Source organism: Mirounga leonina, unplaced genomic scaffold (genome assembly GCF_011800145.1).
Source record: "Mirounga leonina isolate KUSES-001 unplaced genomic scaffold, KU_Mleo_1.0 Mir_488, whole genome shotgun sequence".
Lineage (NCBI taxonomy): Eukaryota > Metazoa > Chordata > Mammalia > Carnivora > Phocidae > Mirounga > Mirounga leonina.
The window spans coordinates 3,109,234-3,129,731 of record NW_023270777.1 but is presented as its reverse complement, the minus strand read 5'-3'; the positions used below and the strand labels follow the sequence as shown (position 1 = coordinate 3,129,731).

At 45.5% G+C, this 20,498-nt stretch overlaps 1 protein-coding gene across 1 annotated transcript in view; it reads left to right on the top strand.

Annotated features, from left to right (window-relative positions):
- Positions 1-20,498, top strand: part of MYH10 (myosin heavy chain 10) — a 124,725-nt gene that overhangs the window by 42,872 nt on the left and 61,355 nt on the right. Inside the window, exons 5-9 of the mRNA XM_034989584.1 lie at positions 1,730-1,832; positions 2,412-2,441; positions 8,968-9,060; positions 18,362-18,425; positions 20,326-20,424. Of these exons, the coding sequence (XP_034845475.1) occupies positions 1,730-1,832; positions 2,412-2,441; positions 8,968-9,060; positions 18,362-18,425; positions 20,326-20,424 (389 nt within the window). The remainder of the gene's footprint in view (positions 1-1,729; positions 1,833-2,411; positions 2,442-8,967; positions 9,061-18,361; positions 18,426-20,325; positions 20,425-20,498) is intronic.

Here is a 20,498-nt window from a genome sequence, read left to right as displayed (position 1 = left end):
TTGTAAGAAATGAAACCATCAAAGTTCTGGAAGAAAATACAGATGGATTTAATAATAATAGATGTTATAAAAATGAGAACATAGATGGATATAATCTTGGTGCAGGAAAGGCCTTTTTAAGCACAAACAGTAGGCAGAAAACCCTTAAAAGAAAATTTGGTCTATTTGAGTACCTACGATTCAAAATTTCTAGATGGTAAAACACACAAGGGGACCCAAACCCTCTGCAGTTGACATTGTAGGTATCTGGGTGCAGAGAATTAAGATAATGGAAGCAGTAAACCTGAAAAATTTAGGTTGTGGCCAGTTCATAGTACAATTCTGAGTATACTTCCAAGGAAGGGTCAGAGCTTACTAGAAAAATTAGACTTTCAAGCCTTTGATAAAACAAACTTAAGAGGATTATTAGCCAGCCACGTGTATAGTAATATTTTTGGGTTTCTGGTGCTTTTCTTCTGTTTTCTAGGGTTTTTTGTTTATGTGGTTTTTTTTCTGGGGCTTTTTTTTTTTAATGAAATACCTAATGAGATATTAACGTTTTTCTTTTATTCCAAATTGAGATTTTTCTCAATTGTGAGGATAGGTTCGCTTTTATCAGATCTTAGGGCGCCTTAAGCATTTGAACAGAAAGGCCATAACTTCGGTATCCCTGTGCCTAGCAGCTTACCTGAATTTCAAGATCAGTCCTTGAGTAGAAATAAAAAGCAGCCTTTGAAATGTGCCAGCCTTGTTTTTAAACATAAAACATATAAAGCAGCGGCATTTGTCCCAGTTCATAACAAAAGTCATAGTGTTCCTTTTCTCTACAAATTGCATACTGGCTTCCTGTCGACGCTGCACAAGGTTACATGGATTAGAAAGAAGCCGACACAAACAAACACAAATGCACAGTAAACTCAAATAAACACAAATGCACAGTAAACTCAAATAAACACAAATGCACAGTAAACACAAACAGATACAAATGCACAATAAACTCAAACACAAATGCACTGTAAACTCAAACAAACACAAATGCACTGTAAACTCAAATGAACACAAATGCACTATAAACTCAAACAAACACAAATGGACAGTAAACACAAACACAAATGCACAATAAACTCAAACACAAATCACAGTAAACACTTGCACAGGGTCCTGCTCCCTGCCTCGGGGAGGCTGGGATGTGAAGCCAGCAGTCCGCGGGAGGAGGTTTGATGAGGTGTGTACAAGTTTCCATGTCGGTAGCGTGGGGGAACGAACAATTGTCAGCTGGTTTGGGGGGGATGCGCTGAGAAAACCTTGCCTGGACTTGAAGTTGAGCATCAGTGGGCATCCCAGAGTCCTTTTAGCATCTTCAGATTCAATCATCTTCACTCTTTCGGGAGTCCTGTTTCCACTTTTGGCTAGGTTTCTGGAGCCGGGGAATCGTTTTCATGAACTTTTATAATAAACGTCACCTCTCTGGTGGAACCCCCAAACTCCAAGAAAAAACAGCGTTAGTGTTGTGAACCCTATCCTGTGTCTTACTGGCATCTTCGGGGGGGGGGGGGGGAAGTTAGGGTTAATTTAATACCATTTAAAAAAAATAATTTTCTAACTTCTGCTGGTAGGTTTTTTTCCCTACTTACCCTCCTCTTACTTTCTACCAAGTCTTGTCCCAACTCCATTTAATTTTGTCCGTTGTAATTTGGGAATGTGTGTGCTCTGCTTTCTTCAAGGTGTCCTGTGCTACTGTCTCTTTCAGGGGTGAATCGGGTGCTGGGAAGACAGAAAATACTAAGAAAGTCATTCAGTACCTTGCTCACGTTGCTTCTTCGCATAAAGGACGGAAGGACCATAATATTCCTGTAAGTTTTCCTTCTGTTGTTTGTTTATGTCTCAGGCTTATTCTTTTGTAATTTCAGAAACAAGCATCAGGAAGCACAGCATACTGCTGGAACTCACAGCTCCCTTGTCTGCTCCCACCCCCACCCAGAAAATTCCTCCGCTCAGGAGGGAGCAAGTTGACCAGGAAATTGCTATTAACTAGGTATTCGCACAGGCCAACTGGAATTAACGGTTATAGCTTGAAGCCTAATTCCTCGCAAAGCTTCGGGAAGAACTGTTAACGACTGATAAGCAGTGATTATGAAGAATTCTTATTTCCACCGAAGGAAGGTCCTCGAGTATCTTTAGCGGTTCTTCCTGAAAGCGGACCACAGCTTGCGGTGGGGATAGACATTTGGGGACCGTTGATGATGATAAGAACAGGAGAGTCCGTTATCCTTAATCTGTAGGTCTGCAGGAGTGGGAGTGGTAGATGACCCAGCCACACCTGCTTTCACGGTTCTGAGCTGCACATTGACCTGGTGCTTTGGATGGGGCTCCCTGCTCAGGGAAAGACCCAAACTGGCTAACGTTTGCGTTTATCTGTTTGTAACAAACAGCAGGAATCGCCTAAACCAGTGAAACATCAGGCAAGTGCTTTTCTTTATGCTTCTTAGTCTTGAATGCTCGCACTAATTTCTGTCTCTAGATTGAGTCTCTGTTAGAAGCAAATACAGTCAGTCCTGAGTGACATCCCTCGTGGAAACTTAATTTTGGAAATATGTCGCTTAGAGATGTATTCTTTTGCAAGCAGCATGCCCTCTTGCTTTAAATTTGTTTTCTAGATGAGTTTTAATATTTATTTACCCTTTTATCATGACATTGAATCACATGTTTATGAAGCCTGAACCCTCGGGGTTTCGAATGTCAAAGAGCAGGTGGAATTACTTCGATTCCCCTTAAATACACAGAAGGCCAGCTTTGTGCCGGACGTTAAATTTTGAGTCTGGGGCTGTAACTCGAAAAGTACCTTTTGGGTTAACACATTTCTAATCTGTTAATGTTTTATGGCCCGTATGTGTTTGGGCCTTAAAGGCCTTAATGATTTAATATATAAAGTTAGCATTTTCTTTATCCAGGGCAGGTAGTGGAGGAATTTTCTTCCTGATTGGAGAATGCCCCCCCTACTGGCTCCCCAGAGCATAGCCACGGACAGCTCACCGGCCAGAGCGTTTCCTGCTACCAGGAAGAGAGGAAGGGCAGCACCAGGCCAGATGCCTCAGACAGAAAGGGACGTCTGTCCTGCACTTAACCCTTTCCCCGGCACTGGAATGGTTTCAGTCTGTCTCCCACAAGTGCAGTGATTTCGAGCAAATACATTTATATATACTTATATTTATTAATATAAAGAAATGATCATAAGTATCTACAGGAATAGTCCTAGATACCAAGATTTTTCAGGTATCTTTCTTAAAATTCTTAAGTTGTTGGACAGCAGAGCCGTCTTCTACCTATGAGGGCCTGTGATGTTCTTTTGTTCCTTTAGCTCTAGAGCAGATCACTCATCCAAATTGGAAAGGTTAATGAAATAATTGTTATCCGAGAGGATGCTTAGAGGCTTTTTGGCCAATTACAGAAGGAACCCCTAGCCCAGAAATTAGCTCTTCTTTGTGCCCTAGAGGTGCACGCTGAAATGACCTTTTAATGTGTACTCAGGTCACTCGTGAAACGGTGTGAAATAATTGACAGATTTGGGTTTCCAAATCCACGATGTGGAATTACGTACATCATTACCACTAACATTTTGTTTCGATGTCATTTTAAACTACAGCGTGGATCCCCGTTGTGTGTGAGTCGCATGCCGACCCCGAGGTTTTCCTTTGGGTCTTTGGGTCACAGGAGTCCCTGGGGAGCGGGTTTTCCCGCACCCCCTCTGCCGCGCTTCCCTGTGTTGTCGGTGTGCATGTCTTGCTGCATGAAGTCACGGCCCAGAAGCTTTGGTGCTGCTTTTCCCCACGTTTCTTTTCACAGTCGTCTAGTCTAGCACTAGCTGTGCTTGTGTTTCTAGAAACCTGAGAAGAGCACCTGTTCTCAACTTTGCTTCCCCAGCCCGCTTGAAGAATAGGAGGTACCCCTGAGTGGTAGTGACCCCGGAGGGGGTCATGCTGAGAAATTCCGTGTCTGCCCACACTTCCTCCCCATTCCCGGGGACTCCCTCACCCCATTCTGAGAAGGACCTCCATAAAGCAGTTGTTATGTCGCAAGTCTGTACTCGGCACAGTGCTTCCTTTGGTTTCATGTCCCCGGGTTGTGAATTTACATTGAACTCTATGGGCAAAACTCGCTCAAGGTCCCAGGAACCATTTGGATACGTTTCTGGCGTTTTGTCACCAGACGGCCACATGAAGCATCAGGACAATGGGGGAGGCATCTCTAGGCTCCTTTGTTTCTTTGCTCCTTCTTTTTTTTTTTTTTAAACAGCTTTATTAAGGTTTAATTCACATGCCATCAAATTCACGCATTCCTACAGTCCAGCATCGTTGTTTTTAGTACATTGAGTTACGCAGTCATCCCTGCGGTAAACTTGAGGACCTTCTCATCACCCCAAAAAGAAACCCATTAGGCATCCCCTTCCACGTCCCTCCAGCCTCCGGAAACCATTCATCTATTTTCTGTCTCTACGAATTTGCCCATTGTGCATATTTTCTATGAATGGAACCCTAGAGAATGTGGCTGTCTAGACCGTTCTTCCCCTCAGCATGATGTTTGCACGGTTTATCCGTGGCGTGGCGTGTATAATTATTCCATTCCTTTCCCTGGCCGAATGGTACTCCGTTCTACTAAATCTATTAAATCGGCCACGTTTCGTTTATCCATTCATCAGCTGATAGGCATTTGGATTGTTTCCAGTTGGGGGCCACTTTGAATAATGCCTCAGTGAACAGTTATGTACAAGTGTCTGTGTGGACCTGTGTTTCCCACTCTCCGGGGTGTGTGCCTGGGAGTGGCATTGCTGGGGCGGGGTAGTGTTCTGTTTCACATTTTGAGGGCCCACCCCGCCGATTTTCAGAGCGACGGTGCCATTCTGCACGCCCTCCCCCCCCGAAATTTACGAGGATGCCAATTTCCCCATCTCGTCGCCATGTTTGTCCTCCTTGTTCTATTTGAGCCATTCCCGCAGGACTTTGTGCTTGCCTTTAAAACTTACTCCTCATTATGGAAATACAAACAAATATAAATCAGTTTTCAAGGTGAAGGTCACAGTATTTAAGCAGTAAATGGTAAGCACTGACCTGTAAACATATGGCGTACTCCTTCTAACGGAGCTAAGTCTTACTTGGCTTTGTCCCCCAGGCTCCTGGAAGTGGTTTGGGTGACCCGCTCCCTCACCATAGATTGCTGTTACGGACCTCGAAGTCTGGCAGAGTCCAGGGCCACTCGAGAGTCTGAACCCAGGCCAAGTTCAGAGCAGATCTGCAAACAGCTGATTTCTAAAACGTGACCTTCCTCTAAGAATGACTCTCCTTCAGGCCAGCCCACCAGCCCAACCCACTTTTGACTCATCCACATCTGGATGGCAGCTTCGGGATGGCTTCCTATCTACTGGTCTAAACCACCTTGAACTAAGACAGGCTGGTGACAGATCGCAAGTAGCAAGTACAGAAAAGAGGGCCTGCCAGTGGAGATTAAGTCTGGTTCTCAGTACGGTTGATGAGTGGCTGCCACCGATTTTCAGCCCTCTTGTGGGCAGTGGGGACACCTGCAGCTCTACCCAGCCAGGCCTGCAAAGCCCAGCACGATCCCAGCCCACGTCCCATTGCTGGCTGAACTGGAGGTTTACCAATTTCAAACTCCTCCTACATCTATCCTATTATAGCAAGTGTATATTAATATACTATACAGTAAACACAAGGATATGGTTTTCATCGTGATTGGTAATCCTTTAAAGCATCATATAATTCTAAATACTTAGAATGTTAAAAATAATTTCAATACCTAATGCTAATTCCCCCCCCCCCCCCGCCACTTTCCCAAAAGACATTTCTTGTTGTCCTATAGAATAGAAACAGGGGACATCGCCTATCTGATTCTAGTGGAAAGGTTAGCTCTTAGTCACTGTCCCCTGAGGGTTTATAAATGGCTTCGTAATTTGGTTGAGTGATGTTAGCGCTGTTCAGTCAAAATGAGAAATTGTACAACACCAAAATGGTCAAATTTCATGGTAATTTCTTCATTTAAGACCCTTTTTTTGTGTGTGTGTGTGTTAAGATTTTATTTATTTATTTGACAGAGAGAGAGACACAGCGAGACAGGGAACACAAGCAGGGGGAGTGGGAGAGGGAGAAGCAGGCTTCCCGCGGAGCAGGGAGCCCGATGCAGGGCTCGATCCCAGGACCCCGGGATCATGACCTGAGCCGAAGGCAGAACCTTAACCGACTGAGCCACCCAGGCGCCCCTATTTATTTATTTATTTTTTAAAGATTTTATTTGTTTATTTGACAGAGAGAGACACAGCGAAAGAGGGAACACAAGCAGGGGGAGCGGGAGAGGGAGAAGCAGGCTTCCCGCGGAGCAGGGAGCCCGATGCGGGGCTCGATCCCAGGACGCTGAGATCATGACCTGAGCCAAAGGCAGACAAAGACTGAGCCACCAGGACTCTGGGATCATGACCTGAGCCGAAGGCAGATGCTTAACCGACTGAGCCACCCAGGCGCCCCTTTCTGTGTGTGTTCTGATGTTGGCTTTGTGTCCAGCTTTTTGTGATTCGTTTCTGAGTTACTGAGATCCTTACTTGGTCTCCATGATGCCACCAGTCCATTAGGAGGAAAGTAATACACGACCCTGTTAACGTAGTGACCCGACAGCAGAGGCCTGGGAGTGCCCCAGTCGGCAGGTCCCATGGTGACAGCGAGGGCCCTTCACCCAATACCTACTGCTGCCTTTGACTCACCACCAACCCCTCCCCAAGCACTACTAGCACGTTTGGGGACCCCTGATTGTACATTCCTTCAGCAGACACTCACGGGGCATCCTTCTGACCTCACACTGACTGAGCCAGGTCCAGGGGGTACAACCAGTTATTCCAAGCGGGCAGAAGAAAGAATAAAATCAGAGATCACACACATAAGCACACCCATGTACACTTAAAGCAGCAAAGAATCCTTGTAGCCACACCTAGGGAATATTAAAGTGGGGTGCGCAACACACATTTTATCTGCAAGTTAGGAAAACATTTGAAAGGTAAAGTATTCAAGTATTTTTATTGTGATGGGACAGGATGATGCTGTGTAATTTTAAGGACTCTACATTCTAGTTCCTTGATCTAACAGTTGATGTTTAGTGTAAAGGTAATGCCCCATTTATGAAAATTCAGTGTTTTTCTGACAGGTTCTGCATTCTGATCACACAGACTGAGTGAGGTAAGAAGAATTCTAGAGCCCAATTTTTGCAGAGCTAGACACCAAGGGCTTTGTAAGGTGTTGGTCATGGGCACACTGATGGGGGCGAGTGCTGATCTCCAGGGGCAAGGCCCTCCGTTAGTACAGAATGATAACTGACATTCTTTTTTTTAAGATTTTATTTAATTTGAGAGAGGGAGAGAGAGGGAGTGTGGGGGGCAGGGGACAGAGGGAGAGGGAGAGAAACTTAAGCAGGCTCCCCACTGAACCAAGGGAGCCCAATGCAGGGCTTGATCCCAGGACCCCAGGATCATGACCTGAGCTAAAGTCAGATGCCCTGATAACTACCATTCTTTAATGATGCCTCTCAGTTGTTAAAATTGGTTACCAGGAGATCATGTTTAAGAAATCTGGGGAGTGGGGCGCCTGGGTGGCTCAGTTTGTTGAGTGTCTGCCTTCGGCTCAGGTCATGATCCCAAGGTCCTGGGATCGAGCCCCGCATCGGGCACCCTGCTTGGCGGGAAGCCTGCTTCTCCCTCTCCCACTCCCCCTGCTTGTGTTCCCTCTTTCGCTGTGTCTCTCTCTGTCAAATAAATAAATAAAATCTTTAAAAAAAAAAAAAAAAAAAGAATCTCAAAGGAAGGTCTTTTTATCCCTCTTTTGCTCAGAGAATTATATTTGCTAGTGGTTTGTAATCCTTTCTTCAGGTCTAGAATACTGTGGTATCTTAAAACACAGGGGTAAGATCTGTGTTTGCAAAACGCAGATTTCTCTAAGCCCGACAGTATAATTCTAACATGACATTCCGGGAACACAGCGTCACTTTCTCGTGCTTTTTTGTGGCCAGAACTAGCATCAGGCTTCTCCTACAGCTTCCTATCACGTGTCATCATCAAGGCACATATTAATATTCTTACATCTTTTGTTTGTAAAAATCTGTCGTGTAGCCGAATTTGCACATGATTAAAGACACAGGGTCAAGCATAGAGTCTATCACAGACTCTCTACTTAGCCTTTTAAATCTGAGCAGAAGTCCGCAGCAGCATGCCCCCATCTCTGTCCCTTCTGAAAGTGGAGGTGAGGATGTTGCTCTGTCTGCCTCGTTAAGATATTGGGTGAAGCCCTTGGAAAAATGACACGTCTTCCAACGGTCTCGAGGTTATTGTTTTTTTTTAAAGATTTTACTTATTTATTTGAGAGAGAGAGAGCGGAGGGAGCGGCAGGCAGAGGGAAAAGCAGGCTCCCCGCTGAGCAAGGAGCCCAATGCGGGACTCGATCCCAGGACCTTGGGATCATGACCTGAGCCGAAGGCAGACGCTTAACCCACTGAGCCACCCAGGTGCCCCTAGTGGTTATAATTAGGATTGGCTGCCTGAACTCACTGGAACAGAGTAGAAATAAACAGAAGAGTAAGTATTAATATGTTCTTCATCGCAGCATCCTGCTAGATTTCATTTCATGAAAACCCATTTGTTTTATTTTCAAAATTCTCCACCTAGATTATGTGCCCTGCCCTCAGAGTTCTCTCCTGTGACCAATGTGACCTTTCCTTCTCCTGATCACTTTATAAACGCTAATTGTTTTCCTTTAGCAGAGCCTCATGGGACCAAGAATAAAGCCAAGAAGGTTACGGGGTGGCACACAAAATGAAAACACGGAGGAAAAGAGGACGAGTTTTTGTTTTGTATTTTCCCCCCGAGGACTGGAGTAAAGACATGAGATTAACGTACATCTGCTTTGTGTGTGTGTGTATGTGCGTATGTGTAATGTCTTTTAGGGGGAACTTGAACGGCAGCTTTTGCAAGCAAATCCAATTCTGGAATCATTTGGAAATGCGAAGACTGTGAAAAATGATAATTCATCTCGCTTCGTAAGTTTGAAAGCACCAGAAACTTTTCATTTCTCTGATGTCTAGTTAAATGTCTAGTGTGATTAAGCAGCCAGAATACTTCTCTTCCTGGATTTTAGGGAGAGGCTAGTAGATGTAGGATAGAGCAGTAGAAACGTGATGAGTCTCATGTAATTTTAAATTTTCTCGTAGTTGCATTTTTAAAAAGGAAAAAAAATGGGAAAGTGATTGTAGTGGTGTAGTTACGTATATAATTATACTGTGCGGGTAGATGACTTCGTCTTCAGGGCTGATCTGTAATACTTGTTGCGGGCCCAGCGTGGCGATGAAGTGAGATGCACGTGGAGGACTTAGCACCCAGCACCACTGGGAGTGTCCATGCTCCACAAACAGCTGATATTCAATGTAGTCACTTGTCCTGTTGATACTCCCTGTTTCTCCAGGATACAGACGTCAGAATAATGGGTCAGTACTGTGCCTTCTCTGTAAAAATTCTTCTCAGCTATTGGGCTTTGTTAGTTCTGGAGAGCTTCCCTCTCTCTGTCCGTTGGACCATCTATCCCAGAGTGCCTGAGGCTGTCCTCCTAGGTGTTGGCCAGATGGGCCTTCTTGCAGGAACCCTGCGCTCCCCGTCCGGCAACTCGTCGACACGTCGTGGCAGATCTGCTCTAGAACCATATGCAACGAAATGGGGCCCGCCCCACCGTCCATCTTTCGCCCTGGATTATAGTCCTCCAGATTCAATAACTGTTTGCACAGTGAGATTGGAGAGGGTCTTCGATTTCAGTTATTTCTGCTTAAATCGTTGAGAGTTAATTCTCTGTTTTTCCTCCCTCCTGATATTAGAAGTATTTGTAGAAGATGAGACACTTCCGTTCTGATGACTCCTTGATGGGTAGTTTTGGGGGAATCTAGTACCATTGGGCCGTACGGTTTTCCTCTGAGAATGTAAAGTCATGGCGTTCACATTGACTTTGTGACCGCACAGAATGGGTGATTACTGGAAGTTACCAGATACGGGCTCACAGAGGACCCAGTGAACCCAAAGGTAGCCAGATAACCCTCTCTCTGAGTCTGCCAGGGCCGCTATAAAGAGCACCCCAAACTGGGGGCCCTAAACAGTAGAGCTTGATTTTCTCACTCTTGGAGGCTGGAAGCCCAAGACCAAGGTTGCGGCAGGGTTGGTTTCTTCTGTGGCCTCTCTCCTTGGCTTGTAGACTGCCACATGGGCCTCCCTCTGCGTGCGCCTGTGTCCTCTTCTCTTCTTGAAAGGACACCAGTCATGTGGGACTAGGGCCCTAGTGACCTCGTTTTAACTTAATTATCTTTCTAAAGACCGTGTCTCCAAATATAGTCATGTTCTGAGACACTGGGGCTTAGGACTTTGACATAAGAATTTGGGGTGGGACATGACTCGGCCCATGGCACCCTCAGAGGTAGTTTAAGGTACAAGAGGTTCTCCAAGTTATGCACGAAATAGGGATCTCTTGGTTTGGAATATTGCGTATTCCTAGTAAGATAAATTTTGAAGCTTCATTTAACCCAAGTTCATTAGGTAATTACGTTAGCTCTTTACGTACAGAGTGGGACAACAAGTACACCTGTGTCAGGACGAAGCGTGGCCGTGATTTTGGGGTTTACAAAAGAACTGGGGACGCTAAACTTTGTTGGTAGAGTTTTTATCATCCCCTGAATCATCAGCATTGAGCCTGAGCCACATTTTAAATCTTAAATTCTTGCCCCTGAAAGCCCTGTGTTTAGTGGCTGTGTCATGGGATTGAAGACACAGTGAGCTACCAGCTTTGGTATGTGAATCTCCGTGAAGGTTTACAAGGACTTCTGAGTGGAAAATGTTCTGTTTTACCACATAAATCAAGTTACCAGTCTATTCCAGTTCCCCCTGCCCCGAACCACACTTGAAATTCAGGAGAAACCATTTTGTGATGGTCTCCTCTTTGCCCGGCAAAGTTAAATTGCTGCCAACCAGTCCTTTGTGTCCTTTGGTGAAGAAGGTAGTGAGTCAGTTACTTAGTGGTCAGGATCCATCTACCTGCCAGCGATTTTGTGTTTGGGACAGGTGGACGTATAATTCCGTATTGATTCCCTGTTGCTATGTAACAAGTTGCCCTAAGCCTAGTGACTTGAAACCTCTGTCACCTCAGTGCGTCTGCGTGATGGGTGGTTCTGACTCAGGGCCTCTCATGAAGGTGTCGCTAAGGTGGTGTCGGCTGGGGCTACAGTCCTCGGAAGGCTTGGTGAGGCTGGAGGATCTTCTTCTGAGCTGACTCGGGCAGCTTTTGGTGGGAATTCTTGGTTCCTCACCTCAAAGGCCTCTCTGGAGAGATGCCCGCTCGTGACATGGCAGCTGGTGTTTCCCCAGAGCAGGTGATCCAAGAGAGCAAGACAGAAGCCACACGGTGTTCTTTATGACCTTGGAAGTCACATACCAACCCTTTGATGTACTTTACTGGTCACACAGATCAGCCCTGATACACTGTGGGGGAGGGGACTGCACAAATGCACTATGAGGGCAACACCAGATGTTGGGGATTCCTGGCGCCATCTTGGAAGTTGGCTGCCACACATTGTTAAGAGAGATTTCCATATTGACGGATGTAGGCTATGATCTGTGATTTGCGTTACTGGAGCTCAGTGGCTCTTAGTTGGAGACCCTCAGGGGATGTTTGGTAGTGTCCGGAGGCATTTTTGGTTATTTGGTTCGCGTGACGGGTAGTGGTGGGCCTCCAACAGCTAGTGGGTAGAGGCGAGGGATGCTGCTAAACATCCAAGAATTATCCAGCCCAGGGCGCCTGGGTGGCTCAGGTGGTTAAGCGACTGCCTTCGGCTCAGGTCATGATCCTGGAGTCCCGGGATCGAGTCCCACATCGGGCTCCCTGCTCGGCGGGGAGTCTGCTTCTCCCTCTGACCCTCCTCCCTCTCATGCTCTCTCTCATTCTCTCTGTCTCAAATAAATAAAAATAAAAATCTTAAAAAAAAAAAAAAGAATTATCCAGCCCAAAATGGCAGTTATGTCGAGGTTGAGAAACCCCGGTCCAGCTTGTTTCTCTAAATTGGAGTCTTAAATCAAGGTAATCACTTCCTGAAATTTATTTGCGAAGTAATTACTTTACACGAGTCTCCTTCAAGCTTATTGTTTATGCATCCTATTCCCAAGGTTGATGTAAATAATTCTGGTAGGAACTTGTGTTACGTCTCACTGGCAGGATGAATTTCTTAGTTTTCTAGCAGAATCGATTCCAGCAAGGATCACCCATCTAATCTAAATCCTCGATAAACCCAGTTTCAGCTGGAAGCCACCTCCCAAAGCGCCTGGATTATAATCTGGATTATAATCTGGATTATAGTGCTCCTGGATTATAATCTCGATGTATACTCAGTCTAACCTATTAAAAGCGAATCTTTTTTAAGAAAAGACGATTTTTCACTAAGGCAGTGTCTCACCCAGAGCTAGTCGTTCAATGGCGAAACAAAGGTGTCTTTACATTGTTGGCTCTGGGCTGTAATTCTTAGAAAGTCAACTTTATATATCGCTATATAGGATTTTTTCAAAGAAACAGCAGTCGCTAGCTACTAACCCATCCTAAGGCATTAAATGCACAAAGCCACAGCGAGTAGTTGATTTTAGTGGTTCCATGAAAAACGGTAAAGTAGTTGGTTGCTCTGGGGGACAGGAGCTCAGTCGGCTGCAGGCGTCCCTTTGGCAAGTCCCCGTGGGCGTGGCCAGCGCTTTGTCTCTCTGGCGTTCGAGGGTAGCCGGTGTGGGCTCATCTTTCAATCACACCTTCTAGAATTTAGATTTTGCTGTTGGGCCCTTCAGTTAATTATTTGGCTCCTGTCCTTTGCCAGGCACTGTGGTATTCACATGTCTTTCCATTTGGATATCTTAATAGAGCTCTCAGATTTCACATGTTCCAACCGGAACCTTTTCTATTCGAAATCTGTTCTTATGTCTTCTGTCAGGACGTGGTCCCAGCAGATCACCCAGTTGTGTATGCGTAAAAGAAAATAAACCCACAAACGCCCAGAAAAATAAAGTAGGACTCCTCCTGGCCTCAGCCTCTCCTCTTGGCCCGTGTGCAGACTGGAGCGAATCCTGTCGGCCGTGCTTCCGGAACTCATTTCAGATCTGTCTACAGTTCTCCTTCTGCCTCTCCTCAGTACCTGATTGGTCCAAAGCCCTATCCGAGGTCATTCCTCTGTTGCTCTCTGCACGGTCTCCTCTTGGCTTTCCTCACAGTCTGGGTGAGCGCCCCCCTGTCCTGGTATGTGACGTCTCTCCCAGTCGGGCCTGTTTCCCTGCTCTCCAGATCCTTAGTTCGTGGCACTGTGGCTCGCACGCGTGGGTATACAGTAGGCGCATATTTATGTTACAGTGTGGTTGCCTACACAGCAAGAGTTCCCCAGCCTCCTGGAGCCTGCCTTCACCCAGGTCTTACTTCATTATACAGTTGAGCTCAGGGGGAGTATTGCGTGGGCCAGGCCCTCTGGAACAGAAGGTTTGGACGGGCCGGGCTTGGGGCCGGGAGCGGCGTCCCACGTCGTGCTGGAAGAGAAATGCGATGCTGAGAGGCACACCCCGTATACAGTGGAGCCACATGGAGTCGTTACGTGCAGGACGCAGGCTTGCCGTGAAAATATTCGAAACCATAAACTCCACAAGCTTTTAGAATCCATTTGTTTCCATTTCTTTGATCTGATATAGACGAATCATTTCCTGAAGAATATCTTTTCTTTCAAAGATGCTAGCATCTGGCTTGTGTTAAGGGGGATTCTTTGAGGAGAGCATTACCCTTATAAAAATAATCGTTCACAGTTAGGCCCGTTCTGTTTACGGAGAAGCCAAACGCGTTCCAGATGGAGGAGATTTATGTCAAATGAATCTCTTGTAATGAAACTTTTAAAACAGGGACTTCAATTTCTGACTTGTATCAGCAGATACATCTTCTCTCAGAAAGGTTTGGTACGAGTCACTCTCTATATTTGTGCAGATCTTTTGTGTTTTCCCTCCAAACGGAATTGAGCCACTTTGACAATCCCCAGTGCTAGGTGCCTTTTGGTAGGTACTTAGCCTCAGTAGAGCTTGGTAAAGGCTCCGGTGCCCTCCCCAGAGTGGGGCCAGCAGAGTCCTGTGTCCTCACAAGCAGACTAAAAACAGTTTTGTAGGTAAATCGAACGCAGTCCCTGCTCAGTCCCGTTGGTTCTCTCCCCCTCCCACTGAAGACACCTGCGGGGGCAGATGTGACCCTGTCCGAGTGTGGCCTGGTGCAGGAAACCGGCGGCGCCGATTCAGCGTGGAGCCCGAGGCAGCCTTCCCGACAGCCCCCACGGCCTCTGGGCCTTTCTGGAGGCTTAGCACCTTGTTCACACCAGACTGGGGGTGTCTGTGTCCTTCCAGTCCGTCCACGTTACCCCAGGAATCCTCACATCCGTTCTACTAAGTAACGAGAACACTTACTGACCCTGCTTTTCCTAATGAGCGAAGCTTCTGGCATAGTTTGGAGGTGAACACCGCCCTCTGGTCTCGGATTAAGTCCAGCTCATTGCTCCCAGAATGGGTTTTCCCATTTAGGGCCAAAGCTGCCCCCAGAGTGGAGATTTGTAGTGGCGGGAACTCACACACGTACAGAGCATCCCCTTGAGGCTGCGGGGCTTGAAAGTAGATTCCAGATACTCTGACGACTTCAATCGTCTGACCTGTGCGGAAATCCGAAGGGTGTGCAGCGTGACTACGAGTTTCTTCGCGTAACGTTTGAAGACAGCCTCTTGGCAGAGGAACATAGAGGGGCCTCCAGGGGCCCCTTCGGGTCGCCGTCAGCCAGAAGGTTCTATCGCTTGGAAATTATGGAGTGCTTTTTCTTGTGGCCGAGAGGTCAAAATCCAATTGCGATGTGTCACAGACTCCTGCCGTTCATTGTGGTTTTATTTCCAAGAGCTTAAAGTAAACAGGCACAGAACCTCCCTTTAGTTACCATTTAGCCGGAAGCAGACGAACATAAGCTGCAAGTTCACTCAGCTCAAATGGTACTGCTTCTCCGAGTCTCCCTCTGTGTCCCCGTAGCACCTGTCGGTCCTTTGGAGGTGCCCTACACGATGTCCTCCAGGCCTCGAAAGGGCAGGGCCTCATGGGTCTGCTTCTATTTGGGGGCATTAGGCCAGCCTTGCTCTCAAGGCCATGGTCGTAGGATTTGTGTAAAGTGCTTACCAGCCATGCATCTCCTGGGCAGAGCGGGGTTTTCAGATCGTATTAGAGATCCCCCCCCCCCAAGAGCCCCACGCGCATTCTCGTTTTCCCTTGTTTTCCTAGCTCGGTGTGCAATTTTCGAAATTGGAAAATTGGGTGAGTTCTTCACGAGTGCTCGTAATACTGAACAAAAAATATAATGAAGTACTGATTTTTAGTGAATTATCCCCTTGTTTTCAGTTTCAAAAGTCAACATTACTGCAGCATAATTTCCACATAATGTCAAAATTTGTGGTGGCATCCCAATACCGACTACTCATTTTTTGTACTTAAAACAAATATTTATGCAGTAAATGTAGGAATGGCATAAGAAGGGGCCTAGTGGGTAAGAGGCTGGGGGAGCGGACTGGACACCTTGGTAGAGGGGGTAGGCCAACGTGTAATCTGTTCATGGTAAATAGAAGGAACGGATATTTAATTATATTTTTTAATTGGCATTTATCTAAGGGGTCCTGAGATCTCTCCCTTGATTATTTATAAAAATTAGGCTGAGTTATATCTTACATCCAATAAAATTCACCCTTTTCAGCGTACAGTTAGACAGGGTTAGACGCATGCATATCAGAGTGAGGCCAGCACCGTGGCCCGGAGAGAGAATATTTCCTTTCCTCCAGGAACCTCCCTTTCGCCTTCATGTTGTCCGTTCCCTCCTCCTTCCCCAGCCCTGGGAGCCACTGATCTGTTTTGTCTCTGTGGTCTGTTTTCTTTACAATGTCAGGTAAATGGAATCCTATAATACATGGTGTTTTATGTCTAGTTTCTTTCATACAACATCGTGCTATTTTTGGATCCATCCATGTTGTTGGGTGTATCACTGGCTTGTTCCTTTTTATTGCTCCGTAATATTCCACCGTGTGATTATACCCCAGTTTCTTTCTTTTCTTTCTTTCTTTTTTTTTCTTTCTTTCTTTTTCTCTTTCTTTTCTTTCTTTCTTTCCTCTCTCTCTCTTTTTAAGATTTTATTTATTTATTTGACAGAGACACAGCGAGAGAGGGAACACAAGCAGGGGGAGTGGGAGAGGGAGAAGCAGGCTTCCCGCAGAGCAGGGAGCCCGATGCGGGGCTCGATCCCAGGACCCTGGGATCATGACCTGAGCCGAAGGCAGACGCTTAAAGACTGAGCCACCCAGGCACCCCATACCACAGTTTCTTTATCCGTTCACCACTCTGGACGTTTTGGGTTGTTTCCATTGGAAGACCATTACGAATAAAGTGGCTTTGAACATTCACTGCAAGTCTCGATGTGGACACATGCTTTTGTGTCTCTTGGGTGACTACCTAGGAGTGAGATTGCTGGGGCATATGGTAACTTACGTTTCACTTAATACGAAACCCGCAGACTTCTCCAAAGTGACTGTCTGCTTTATATTCTTACCGGGGTCTTAGGAGAGTTCTAGCTGTTCTGTCTCATGGCTGGTCTTTCTTCAGAATGTTAGCCATTTTAGCAGGTATGTACTTGTATGACTTTATGCTCATTTATTTTGCATTTCTCTAATAACTCATGACATTGAGCGTCCTTTCATATACTATTGACTGTTTACATATCTTCTTTGATGAGATAATCTGTTTAGATACTTTACCCAATGTTTTTCTTGGGTTGTCTTGTTATGGAATTGTTTTTTTTATATATTCTGGGAATAAGTCTTTCACCAGGTAGGTATATTGCAGATATTCTCTGCTGGTCTGTGGTTTCTCTTTTCATTGTCTTAACAGTGTCTTTTGAAGAACAGAAGCTTTAGATTCTGATGAAATCCAGTTTATCAATTTTTAGTTGATAAACTCTAAAGGTTCATGCTCTTTACATTCTGAGAAGACTTTTTCTACTTTAAGGTCATAAGGATTTTCTCCTGTTTGTTTATTGTTGGTTTTTTTTTTTTTTTTTAGAAGTTTATGGTTTTAGCCCATGCTTCTAGGTTCAATCTCTTCGGAGTTAACTTTTTTATATGGTGTGAGGAAGGGTCTAGGTTCTTTTGGTTTCATTTTACGTATTTTTCAGGCACCATTTTTTGGAAAGATTGGTCCTTTCTCTATTAAATTATCCAGGCACCTTTTGTTGAAAGATGAATTGACTGTAGACGTGTGGTCTATTTCTGGACTCTCTTCTGATCCATTGATCTGTATCTCTGTCCTTCCACCAATACCAACCTGTCCTCATAAACTTAGAGCTTTTTGAAATCTAGTAGTGCAAGCCCTTGAGGCTCTGCTCCTCTTCCTCAACATCGTTGTGACTTTTTTAGGTCCTTCCCATTTCCCTGTAAATCTTGGAATCAGCTTCTCAGTTTCCCCAAGGAAAGCCTTCCAGTCCCTTGACTGTCTGCATGATGAGCGAGCATTGAAGTCGTGGAATAAACCATCTGTTGCCATTCGTCAGTTTTCTTTGTTTTGCAAAGGGCTTAATTTGTGAGCTACTTGCTTTTATTTTTGCCTTCTCATTTTTACAATCACTTTACCAGTTTTGGTATTCAGTATTATGGTAACTTTAGGAAATGAATTATGAAATAATCACTATTTTCTATGTCTTTAGAACAGTTATGTGTAAAAAAAAAAGTTATGTGTAGTCGGGCCATTAAATTTTCCTTAGGAATTTGCAAAACTGTTTCATCAGACCAATCCATCATTTTTGAAGAAGTAATTATATTTCATTTTTAATGATTATGATCTATTCAAGTTTTCCCTTTTTTCTTGAATGGATTTCTGTTTTCCTAGGAAACTGTACTACTTCGTTTCTCAAGCCTGTCAATATGGGGCTGGATACAGTGTTCCTTTAATGCTGTGAAATCTCTTATCTCAGATTATGTAGGAGAGTTTTTTCAAAGTTCTAATTGATTAGGGTCTCATTTTTATTATGTTACAGCCCAGGAAGGTAGCCTGTCCTATTGCCGCTTTGTGGGAATTTACGGAGGCTTTTGCCTTCCCTTCCTATTTGAGGTTAATATTTAACACCCATTTTTGTAACCAACTCATGGATACTTGGCAGGGCGCGTTGGTTTGTCACTTTATTTGTTCATATCCTCTGTGTCCGTCCGTCCTTTTAATTTTCTTGTTGTGATTTATCTTCAGGGCAAGTTTATTCGGATCAACTTTGATGTAACTGGCTATATCGTTGGGGCCAACATTGAAACGTGTATCCTTTTCGTAACGGCATAATCCAAACTAAAGAGTGACTTCCTCTGTGGCCAGCCTTAAGGTGACCCTCTGTGATATGACTCCCATCGCCCAGATGATCAGACGGAAGCCCGGGGAGATCGTGACTCGGTCAGATACTTCCAGCTACCGAATGTTAACCCCTAAGTGTTGTTTTGCTGGTGGTGTTTGTTTTAACAGTGGGCCCTGCCCTGTTCACGTGGCCGGGGCAGTGGAGAGTCCCATCGAGGTGAGGATTGCCTGCACGTGAACCAGGAAATGTTGATATGGTGGAAGAACCTCCAGGTGAGGGGCGCCTGGGTGGCTCAGTCGTTAAGCGTCTGCCTTCAGCTCAGGTCATGACCCCAGGGTCCTGGGATCGAGCCCCGCATCGGGCTCCCTGCTCTGCAGGGAGTCTGCTTATCCCTCTCTCCCACTCCCCCTGCTTGTGGTCCTGCTCTCACTCTCTCTCTCTCTCTGTCAAATAAATAAATAAAATCTTTAAAAAAGAAAAAGAAAAAGAACCTCCAGGTGAATACCATCCTATTGAACCACTCTTCAGTTGGGCGTTGGGTTAGCCCCTTTTTACTATCTGCTCCCGGTATTCGTGGGATGGGCATGTGCCCCCCAAAACAAGCCTTATGAAAGTGCAGAGTTCAAGTCATTTCAGTTAGTGTTCAGCAGAATAAAACTAGAGGAAAAACAAATGTCAACTACATAGACTTGTCTGACGAAATGTCACATGCATAGTGGCCTTTACGAATAACTCCATATGGAATTAGTTGGATTAAAGAGGTGATAGAAATGATTCTGAATGATGGGATGCCAATTAGGAAGGACATAGGCGACAGTTTTCTGCTACTTCTGACAAGTATCAGAGATCCCGTGATAGAAATACGTTTCTATTCCTCGGGTAAGGGAGAGATCAAAATTTTCCCATTAATTCAGAATTGTGTCTTACGTCTCTGAATACGCTCAGAGCCAGAAAACACAAGAATCACTTGAGAAATGACGGGGGGATGGATCTAGAGATTCTTCACATTGGTCTGCTACGGGATTCGTGTGAACGTATTTTCCACCAAGTGTGGAGGATGTGTTTGGGGTGATCTAATTGAAAATCTAAAGCTATCTGGCACATACAAAATTAATTCAGCCTGGTGAAGTCCCAGATCCGCGCCCCAGATGCCCAGGCAGGTGTGCCATGGTCTGGGAGGCAGGAGCGGGTTGGGGGCGGGCAGGTGCCATGTGGGAAGCCCGGGTGGGGGGCTCACAGCCGGCTCTGGAGAAGTAGCACGAGCAGGTCAGTGGCTGATCTGATCAGGGCTGTCTCCGGTGTTTGGAAAGTTGGTGCAAGACTGTGGATGTCGAGGGGCCGGCACCGCCTGCGTGAGGCCTTCCACGAGGAGCTCTTGGGGAGCACGGGGGCCAAGCGCGTGGGTTGTGGGGTCCAACTGAGCTTTGATTCCTGACTCTGCAACTTACTAGCAGTGTTATTTTAATTCCCTTTGTGCCTTGGTTTCCTTATTTGTAAGATTGTGATAAACTGCTATAAGACTTGTCCTGCCTTCAGCAACTCAACTTTCTTTTTATAGCTTCTTAGAGTTCCTGGTTTGTGCTGTGTTCTTTGACTATAACCGGGATTAGGGGCTGGTGGGGTGGAGTGGGGCGAGGGCAGCACCCTGATCTTCGAGCTCCCTCCCATCCGCGATCCTCGCAGGTGAGCGAGGGACGTAGTGCGTAATTTTCCTTTTTCACTGACACGTTTTAACCGTTCAGAATGGTTCATCGCAGGAGGGCTAATAGATATCTGAGGAAGAAAATGTTTTACAACTTAAATTTGTATAGACACTGAGGGAGGGCCGGCCACCTCTTCAGTTCGATCCTTAACCATCTTCACTCAGACCTTCTGGAAAAATCTCGTGCCGTTCGTCAAGCAAAAGACGAACGTACTTTTCATATCTTTTACCAGTTGTTATCTGGAGCAGGAGAGCACCTAAAGTGTAAGTTACAAAGTTTCTTACTATTTTTTATTTATTGGAGTATGGTTTTTTGTATTAAGTTTTTTTGAAAAAGA